The 10,676-nt window shown below is 48.4% G+C and overlaps 1 protein-coding gene across 1 annotated transcript; it reads left to right on the top strand.

Moving 5' to 3' along the window:
* Positions 1 to 1,272: 1,272 nt before the first annotated feature.
* Positions 1,273 to 8,789, top strand: WAS (WASP actin nucleation promoting factor). The gene is made up of 12 exons (XM_036270754.1): positions 1,273 to 1,535; positions 1,914 to 2,054; positions 3,138 to 3,224; positions 3,325 to 3,427; positions 3,540 to 3,581; positions 3,676 to 3,729; positions 4,380 to 4,554; positions 5,543 to 5,585; positions 5,789 to 5,942; positions 6,143 to 6,564; positions 6,802 to 6,916; positions 8,525 to 8,789. The coding sequence occupies exons 1-12, from the start codon at positions 1,404 to 1,406 to the stop codon at positions 8,578 to 8,580; spliced, it is 1,524 nt and encodes a 507-aa protein (XP_036126647.1). The 5' UTR covers positions 1,273 to 1,403; the 3' UTR covers positions 8,581 to 8,789.
* Positions 8,790 to 10,676: the final 1,887 nt, after the last annotated feature.

The following is a 10,676-nucleotide window of genomic DNA, read 5'->3' as shown; positions in this document are numbered from 1 at the left end:
AATCACTCAACCACTCTGTGCCTCAGTTCGTTCATTTCCCTCTGTCAAAAAGACACAGTAATAGTGTGTGTCCCACAGGCTGTTATGAGGATTTAAGTGAGTCAGTATTTACAAAGGGGTCAGAACAGTGCCTGATACACATGTTTAGTGCTACATGAATGTTTGTTAGATAAAAATAGAATGTTGAGTGGAGAAAAAAGCAAGTCTCTGAAGATTACATACCTTAAAAGTTTAAAAGCAATGAAACTGAAACAAGATATTTAGGCATTCATATATGCTAAAAAAGTCCTTTCTTCAAAAGGAAAATGATGAGCCCTGGCCAGTTGCTCAGTGGTTAGAGCACTGGCCCCAGACCAATGAGTTGCGGGTTAGATAACAGTCAAGGGCACATACCTTGGTTGCAGTTCATCCACGGCCCTGGCTGGGTCTTGAGGGAGGCAACCAGTCAATGTCTCTCGCACTGATGTTTCTCTCTCTCTCTCTCTCTTTCTCCCTCCCTCCCTCCTACTCTACCTAATGATAAATGGAAAAAATATCCTCAGGTGAGGATAAAAAAACAAAAAACAGCCCTGGCCGGTTTGGCTCAACAGTTGGAGTGTCGGCCTGCGGTCCAGAGAAACCTGGGTTCGGTTCCCGCTAAGGGCACGTACTTCAGTTGCAGTTTGTCCCCGGCCCTGGTTGGATCATGCGGGAGGCAGCCACTCGATGTGTCCCTTTCACGTTGATGTTTCTCTCTCTCTCTCTCTCTTCCTCTCTCTCCCTCCCACTCTATCTAAAATACAGAAAACAAAAGGGGAATGATGATAAGCAGAAAGTAATTCGGGAGCTGTGGGGAGGCAGGGGTAGGGGATGGGGAAGTGAGCAGGGTTGCTGGGGTCTCAGGAGGGGGATGGGATCCCAGGCACTCACCACTCACTGTGTAATTAAAGGAAAAGTTTTAGCACAGTAATCCTTCAGCACTAGGGGCCTTGGACCTCAGGCCCCCCCAGGCTAACTGGATACTTTGGGGAAGAAGGCGGCCACTTAGCCCCATGACTATTCCCAGCTGCCGCAGAGCGCTCTGCAGAAGTGCTATAGTGGCCTAGCTCTTGCTGCCAGCCAATCAGAGAGGAGGATCTCAGCCAGTCAGAGGAAGATGGGCCCCAAAGAGTAAGAAAGAAGGAACAGGACATGAGCTGGTCCAAAAGATGGGTCTAACCAGTCAAATGGAGAAGGGCCCCAGTCTGAGGGCAGAGGGTCCAAGTCTGTCCTAGGGAGGAGGGGCCCAGGCCCACCAAGGGGCCTCTGGAGGACTTATTTCCCTTGTGGTTTTTTTTACTTCCTGTTCCCCTGCTCACTGCGGAAGTTCCTCTTCTTACCCTGCACCCAGAGCCTAGCCTGAGAGGACAAGGGCAGGAGGCACCATGAGTGGGGGCCCTGTGGGAGGCAGGCCTGGGGGCCGCGGAGCACAGGCGGTTCAGCAGAACATACCCTCCACCCTCCTCCAAGATCATGAGAACCAGCGACTCTTCCAGATGCTCGGAAAGAAATGCTGGGTGAGCTGGGGACCTCCTGGCCCTCCCTGTCTTTGTCCCTTTCCGCCTCTTCCTCTCCTCCTCTTCCTCCTCCTCTTCCGCATCCTCCTTCTCTCCCCCTTTCCTCCCCTTCCTCTCTCCTCATCTTCCCCATTCTTCTCCTCCTCTTCTTTCTTCCCCTCTTCCCCTCCTCCTTTCCCTCTCCATCATCTCCTCTCCTAGAATCCACTTACCCCATTCACCAATCCCAGGAAGATCTTCATGTCTATTCACTTTCTCTCTGGTTGTGGCTCTTCCTTCGGGGCCACGACAGCCATAGGCAAGGAAGGACCAAGTCCGGCTCCCAGACCCTCTGGCTGCCCCAACTAGACTCCACTGAGCCCTGCTCTCCCTTCCCAGACATTGGCCACCGCAGTTGTTCAACTGTATCTGGCACTGCCCCCTGGAGCTGAGCGCTGGGCCAAAGAGCATTGTGGAGCTGTGTGCTTCGTGAAGGATAATCCCCAGAAGTCCTACTTCATCCGCCTTTACAGCCTTCAGGTGATCCCCACCCCCACCCCCGCTGCACATGCAAACCCATTTTCAACCTGCAAACCTAGATCTGTGTCCATAGCCCTGAGCTCTTGAATAGATCAGTGAACCCCTGGGCCCTAGAACCAAAGACTTCATCCAGATGTCAAACTCTGGTTTGCCTTTCTAAGTCTGCGATGACTGACCCTAGAGTCTCCATGTTAATGTCTATAACCCTTCACATGTTAGTATACTGCCCAAGTCTAATCTGTTCCATAAACTCCAACCAAAAAAAAAAAAAAAAGAGCACTGTGTTTTTACTTGAAACACAAATCTACTCTAAATTTAACATTTTGGGTCCCAGAAATCCCCCATCAAAACTCCTGAACCGCAGATGTTTACGTAGCTCCTAAGTCATAAATCTGTTCCCTAAACCCCAAAGCTGAATATGTTATTGAGTCTTGAACTCCAAATCTGTCCTTTTAACCCCACAGCATGGACCCCAGAATTCCTGAATCGGTTCCACAAACCTCCAACCTGAATTCCCCAGGCAGATACCCCAAATTCATCCTTCTAAACCCATAAAGATGAACCCAGCATAACCACATTAAGATCCCAGGGCCATTAAATACTAACTGAACTTCTAAGGCATAACTCTGTTCTACAAACCTCAAATTGTACATACCTTGGCTGAACCCCTCCCTCCAAACTCCCAAGTCTGTTATATCTGAACCTCAAATCTAAACCCCAACTCCCAATACTGGAGCCCTGCCTGCCCAAATGAAGGCCTCCATAAGGGAGCATATGGGATGGACTTTAGAATGGGCTCAATTTCCTAGGACTGGAGTCCAAAATCTTAAAATTCAAGCCCCCAACTCCCACATCTAAGGTCCCAAACCCCAAATCCAAATCTCTCACTGTGCTGTCTAACTCCCATACTGTAACCCAATCTTCCACATCTGACCCCTAGACCCCCAACTCTCTGATGCTGAGTTGGAAATATCCAAATCAGACCCTGGGGCCCCAAATTTGGACACCATGTTCTCTGCCCAGATAACAGAGACCTGCCACCCAGGGCACACCTCAGTGACAGTATGTTCCCCACCTCTCCAGACAGGCCTCCTGCTCTGGGAACAGGAGCTGTACTCACAGCTGGTTTACTTCGCTCCCACTCCCTTCTTCCACACCTTCGCTGGAGATGTAAGTGGCCACCCAACCCCTGGGCTTCAGCTGGGGTGTGGGAAAGACATGGGAAAGGTATGGGGGTCCTGGAAGGCTACTGACCCCATGGTGTGTGCAGGACTGCCAAGTGGGGCTGAACTTTGCAGATGAGAGTGAGGCCCAAGCTTTTCAGGCCCTGGTGCAGGAGAAGATACAAAAGAGGAATCAGAGGCAAAGTGGAGGTGAGGATGCCTTGGGGGAGGAAAGGAGGTTGGGCAGAGGTGAGTGCAAGAGTGGGGAGCTGTAAAAGCCCCTCTCCTGGTTCTAGTTCCCAGTCTACCTGTCTTTCCACAGACAGACGCCAGCTACCCCCATTACCAGCACCAGCCAATGAAGGTGAGTCCTCTAGTGCAAGAAGGGGGTACTAAGAGGCTAGCCCAGAAACCTGTGGCAGTATTGTCAGAGCTCTCTACCCATTCCATCTTCCTAGAGAAAAGAGGAGGGCTTCCACCCCTGCCCCCACACCCAGGTGGAGACCAAGGGGGTGAGTGCTAATTGTTCCTTGTCCCTGGATGGACAGGTGGGTGGAGAGTGGGTGGGTGCAAGAGTAATTTGGTGGGTGCAGAGGTAAGTGGGTAGATGGATGGAAAGATGTGTGGGTGGATGGATTGGTGGTGGATAGATGGTTGGGTAAGGGGATGAACTGATGGGAGGATGAAAATATAGATATATAAATGTATAGGTGGGTGTATATATGAATTGGTGAATTGGTATGTGGATAAGTGGATGAATGGATGGAGGGATGATTGAGTAAATTAATAAATGAGTGATTGAATGAACTGAACAGAGAACAAATGAAAAAGTGACATAAAATTTCAATCAGCAAAGAAAGCAAGAATTGAATGAATGAATAAATAATTTAACAAATTAATTAATGAACCAATGAATGAATGAGTCAATACTTAAGTGATAAGTATGAGTGAATGAATAAAGAAATGAATCAGTGAATGTAAGAATGTTTGCAGGAACCACCCATCCTTTTCTCCATAAACCCTCCTTGGATCCCTCACTCACTCCCTCCATTACCATCAAACACACACAGAGATTTCCCCAACAGTCTTCCTGTCTCTTGCCCCTACACTTGGGTTGGTAGGTAAGTGGGTCAATGGTTTAATTACTCTATTGTCCCCACAGGCCCAGCAGCTGGCCCACCATCCATGGGGCTGGTGACAGTGGACATTCAGAACCCGGACATCACGAGTTCACGATATCGTGGGCTCCCGGCACCTGTGCCTAGCTCAGCTGATAAGAAACGCTCAGGGAAGAAAAAGATCAGAAAGGCTGATATTGGTGCACCTAGTGGATTCAAGTGAGAATCTTTCTCCAGCGGGCCCACAGATCCCTGGGAAGGGGGCAGATGAACAGGTAGACAGGAGAGCTAAGTGGTTGGAAGGATGGGCAGATGGATGGGTGGGTGGGTGGGTAGATGAGTGGTTGTATGGGTGGGTGCAAGGCCAGGAGTAGGGAGAGGCAAACGAGGCACCAAGTTTGCAAAATTTACAGAGACAGTTGCAGGGTCGTGCAAGTGCGATTCATGACTCTGAGAGTGAGTGCTTCCTTAAATTTTGTACCCTAGGCATCTCTCTTGCCTCACCGTAGTCCTAACCTGGGTGGGCTTGTGGGTGAGTAGATGACTGGGTATATGGATAGGTGGATGAATGAATGAATGAATGAATGAATGAATGAGTGGGTTGGAGAATAAATGGGAAGAGGGTAGATAGAAGGATGGATGAGTGAATGAGTGTGTGGACAGATGGATATATAGGCTGACTGGTTCACAGACAAGGTGGATGGGGATGGATAGATGGCCAGATATGTGGATGAATGAATAGTTCAATGGATAAATGGACAGAAGTGTGTGGTTGAATGGAGACAAATGTGTGGATGGATGGAAAGGTGAGCACCTGGGTAGATGGATAGGTGGATGATAAGTGTGTGTGAGGACAGATTGTTGGACAAATGGGTAAACAGATGTGTGTGGGCAGATGAATGGAGAGACAAATATATGATGGATCAGTAGTCTGACAGGTGAATGTGAATGGCTAGTTGGACAAATGGATGGGTGGACAGATGGTGGAAAAGGGGATGAAATGGATAGATGGGCACCTCAAACTATGGACTCCTTGTAATTCCATAACTACTGCTCTTACTCATTCACTCATTCATTCACTTATGGCTCATTCATTAATTCTAGCCCCTCAGAATCCCTCTGGGCAGGAGAAGGTAGGAGGGATTCACTAGGAAGGGAGGGAAGGAAGGGCAGTGGGGTTTCACTGGGGTCTCCTCACCTCCCCTAGACATGTCAGCCACGTGGGGTGGGACCCTCAGAATGGATTTGACGTGAGTAACTCCAAAATCCCCTGGACCCCATTCAGATCCCACTTACCCTTCCATAATCCAGCAATCAGACTTATCCCCAGACCCCACCCCTCCCACAACCCTCTCAGATCGCTCTCTGGGGTGGACCCGGTGATAATCCATATACCCCTTCCCTCCCCACCTTATTTGCCCACTCCTGCCTCTGACTTTTTCTTCCCGGGCAGGTGAACAACCTAGACCCGGATCTGCAGAGCCTGTTCTCTAGGGCAGGAATCAGTGAGGCCCAGCTCACTGATGCTGAGACCTCCAAACTTATCTATGACTTCATTGAGGATCAGGGTGGGCTGGAAGCTGTGCGGCAGGAGATGAGGCGCCAGGGTGAGTCCCTTCTTCTGGACACCCTCTTCTTTTCCAAACCTGTTAGCCGATTTCCAAGATACACTATAGTCACTTAGTCCTCATGGAAACCCCTCTAGTGCTAGAATCGGGAGTTGATCAGTTGGGTACTTATTTTACAAATGAGTGAAACAGGCTTGGAAGAAAACTAATAATAGCTATGTATTATTTCCCCATCTCAGAACCGCTTCCACCACCCCCACCGCCATCAAGAGGAGGGAACCAGCCCCCCCGGCCCCCTACTGTGGGGAGTAACAAGGGTCGTTCTGGTCCATTGCCCCCTGTACCTTCGGGAGGTGCACCACCACCACCACCACCAACTCCCCGGGGACCCCCACCTCCGGGCCGAGGGGGCCCTCCACCACCACCCCCTCCAGCCACAGGACGCTCTGGGCCACCACCCCCTCCACTCCCTGGAGCTGGGTGTTCACCCCTGCCACCACCACCACCACCACCGCCACCACCACCTCCACCACCCAGCTCTGGAGATGGGCCAGTTCCTCCCCCAGTCCCTCCTACTCTGGGGCCTGTGGGGGGTCTGGCCCCTGGTGGAGGTCGGGGGGCCCTTTTGGATCAAATCCGGCAGGGAATTCAGCTGAACAAGGTGAGGACCAGCAGGATGAAGGACTTGGGGTCTGGGACTCTGGGGTGTACTGTGCAAATAAGGATGTTAGTGGTCTGGGGCTGAGACTGATGGGGTTCCCGGGCTTTTAGGTGTCAGTGATAGGGTTGGGAGGTTGATTCGGAGAGGTGGGCTTGGAGCCTTGAAAGGGACTGGAAGGGGTTGGGGAAGTGCTCTCACAGTCCCTGAGCTCTCTGTGCTGGACCCTGCTTGCTGCAGACCCCTGGGGCCTCAGAGAGTTCTGCACCGCAGCCATCGCCTCAGAGCTCAGAGGGGCTGGTGGGTGCCCTGATGCATGTAATGCAGAAGAGAAGCAGAGCCATCCACTCCTCAGGTGAGAGTCTGCCCTCCCCTGCCCCCTGTGGGCTGCCCTCTCTGGAGCCCATCCTGCCAGGACAGTGACCCTGTTTCCCAGGGCTAGTGTTGGCCTAAAAACAACTCTAAGATTCATGATAACATGAATCTTGTATCAGTCTCCTTTTTGACAATATTAACGTTGTCATTATGTAACAATAGTATAACTCTATCTTTGACAATATTAACATTGATAACAAAGTATGTCCACACTATTAACATTAATCTCATTTGTTCAATAGTGTTAACATTAGCCCACTATGTGATGACACTATTATAAAGAACCTCATCTTTCACAGTAATATTAACCCTAACTTCATGTGTCAACAGATGAAGAGTAATTTGTGATAATATGGTAACTAACCCAATCTTTTTGCAATAATGTTAACAGGAATTTCCAAGTGTGTCAACAATATTGTTATCAAATGACATGTGAGAATAATATGAACCTCAACCTATTATGTGACAATAATTTAATTGACTCCAACTTTGACAATAATATTAACATTAACCCGAGTGTGTTCAAAAGATTAACTAAATCCATTATATGACAATATTATAATGAACCTCATATCTTTTGACAATTATATTATTATTATTATTTTAATCCTCACCAGAGGACATTTTTCCATTTTTATTTATTTATTTATTTATTTAATCCTCACCCAAGGACATTTTTTCATTTTTTGTTCAGATAGAGTGGGAGGGAGAGAGAGGAAGAGAGAAAGAGAAACATCGATGTGAAAGGGACACATCGAGTGGCTGCCACCCGCATGACCCATCCAGGGCTGGGGACAAACCGCAACCGAGATATGTGCCCTTAGCGGGAACTGAACCCGGGTCCCTCTGGACTGCAGGCCAATGCTCTAACCGCTGAGCCAAACTGGCCAGGGTGACAATTATATTATTATTAACTCCATTATGTGTCAACAATAGTAACATTAACTCGCTACGAAACAATAATGTTATACTTTAGTCCACCGTTGCAAATAATTTTTAAATTCACCCCATTAAGGACAAATCTGTTAATGTTAACCCTTTGTATGATAATAATATCCCAACTAGCCCTGGCCAGTTTTTGCTCAGTGGTTAGAGCATTGGCCTTCGGTCTGGAGAGACCCAGGTTTGGTTCCCGCTAAGGGCAGGTACTTCGGTTGCGTTTGTCCCCAGCCCTGGTTGGGTCGTGTGGGTGGCAACCACTCGATGTGTTCCTTTCACGTCAATGTTTCTCTCTCTCTCTCTTCCTCCCACTCTATCTGAACAAAATATAAAAAAAAAAAATGTCCTCAAGTGAGGATAAAAAAAATAATAATATCCCGACTAACCACACATTATTGACAATATTAACTTCAACTTCAACTAGAACCTAGACTCCAACTATATCGTGTCCCAAACAGAAACCCTAATTCTCTCTCCCCTGAGGGGGCCTCATCCTCATCCAATGCAGGGGCCCCAGATCTGATTATCTAGCAGGAGACCTCAACCTCCCAGGATCCTGAGTCCTGACCTCTCAATCCCTAGCCAACCCCCTATGCAGGGTTTGTGAAACTTCCTGCCCATAAATTCCACTCTTTCTGTCCCCCTCTAGATGAAGGGGAGGACCAGGCCGGAGATGAGGATGAGGACGATGAATGGGACGACTAAGTCACCGCCATCCCTACCTATTCTGCACCTGGTCCCCTGGCAGCTGCTACTCGCTGCCTTCTCTCCGCTTCCAGGCCCCCAAGGCCCGGTTCTTCCCCACCAGCCCCTCCAATGCTGTTATCTCTGACTGGCCTCCAGTCGCCTTAGCAATAGCCCTTTTTTATACAAAATTTTTCAGTTCTCAGTCAAGCATTTTAAAACAAAAATAAAACAACTGTCTTTTTGTTTCTCTAAATCTCAGTTTGTCTATATTCCAAATGTGGGAATTGGGGGTCCTTTTCTCCCAAAGTCCCTTTTATTCATCTATCCTATTTCATTTATTTGGCTTTACACGTACACATTCATTTATTCCCTTGTTCCCTCAGTCATTTAGCCTGTATTTCTTTGTTTCCTCCTGCCCTTTTTTCTTTCTGCAAATACTTATTGCCAGGTACTACCTTAGAGTCTGAGGATAAAGCAGTGGAAAAAATCGACAAAAATTCTTGCCCTAGTGGGACTGACATTCTAGGGGCCAGCATTCTAGGGTAGGAGACAGACAAGAAAGAAGGAATCAAATAGAAACAAAAGATAGTTACAAATCATGATAAGCGCTGTGTGCTGAGGGGAAATGACATTCAGATACTGTGTTCAGAGAAAGCCACTTGGAGGAGGTGGCAGTTATGCTGAACCTAAAGAGAGAGGCGTCAACAAGGTGAATATTTGGGGTAAGGGCATCCCAGACAGAGGGAACAGCTAGTGCAAAGCCCTAAAGTGGGGAACACCTTGGCATGAGGCCAGGTGTGGCGAATGAGTGGGAGAGTTATTTATTCATTCACTTATTTATTTTTAAAACTGTTCAATCAACACGATACTAAGATCAAGAGAGTTTTCAATGTTCAGACTTCCCCACTCTACGTACACACAACTCACACAGGCTCCTAATCAGCAGAATCCCCCTCTTAGTATTAAAATTTGGTTCTGCCCAGTCCCCAGTGTAAACCAAGTCCTAGCCAATGGCAGTGGAAAAGGAAAAGACTTACTAATCAGATAGATCTGCTCTGGCAAGGTGCCACACCTCTGAGTCTTAGTTTCCTTATCTATACAATGGGGGTAACAATATGTAATAGATTTCCAACTAGGATCCCACTGGGCCATCTCTCCTCTTCCTCCTCCAGGATTTGCCTTCCAGAAAGAAAGGAACAACTCAAAATTGTCCCTGGCCCTGGCCGGCGTGACTCGGTTGGGTGTCCTCCCATGTACTGGAGGGTTGCCAGTTCAGTTCCAAGTCAGGGCACATACCCTGGTTTCGGGCTTGATCCCCGGTGGGGGATGTGTAGGAGGCAGCTCATAGATGTTTCTCACATCTCTCTCTCTCTCTCTCTCTCTCTCTCTCTCTCCCTCCCTCCCTCCCTCCCGCTCCCTCCCTCCTTTCCTCCCTCTTTCCCTTTCTCTCTAAAAATCAATAAAAATTCTTAAAAAACAACAACTGTCCCTGGTGTTTAAAGCATTTCCAATGGAGTAATTAGAAACTCTTGCACATTAAAGCCTAGAACCGAGGTGCTTACCCCTTACCCCTTTCTGAAATCTGGTGGATTGAATATCTCAGGTAGCCTACCTTTAGAGGAGGAGGAGGGGAGAAAGGAGAATGACAAAAGTGAGGGAGAATCCAGAGAAGGCAGGCTTCATCCATCTGCAAGAGCAGTGGAAGAATTTTGGAACCAATTAGGTGCAGGTTGGTGGGTTAGGGGCAGAAGGTAAACAGTCAGGCAGTGGAGGTAGCTGGGGTGGTGAGGTTGGAGGTATGGGGAATGGGAGTTGGCTTTACCCCTTAAGAATTCCTCCACATAGCCAATGTGGCTTAGTGGTTAGAGCGTCAGCCCATGCACCCAAGGATTGCTGGTTGGATTACCGGTCAAGAGCACATACCTGGGTTGCAGATTCAATCCCCAATCCCTGTTGGGGCACATGTGGGAGGCAACCAATTGAGGTGTCTCTCTCAGGTCGATGTTTTTCTCTTCCTCCCTCCCTCCCTTTCACTCTCTCTAAAAATCAATGGGGAAATATCCTTGGGTGAGGATTAAGTGGGGGGAAAAAAGAATTCCTCCATAGCTTGGGAA

The sequence above is a fragment of the Molossus molossus genome, unplaced genomic scaffold, assembly GCF_014108415.1.
Source record: "Molossus molossus isolate mMolMol1 unplaced genomic scaffold, mMolMol1.p scaffold_m16_p_2, whole genome shotgun sequence".
Taxonomy (NCBI): domain Eukaryota; kingdom Metazoa; phylum Chordata; class Mammalia; order Chiroptera; family Molossidae; genus Molossus; species Molossus molossus.
This window is presented reverse-complemented; position numbering and strand designations above follow the sequence as displayed.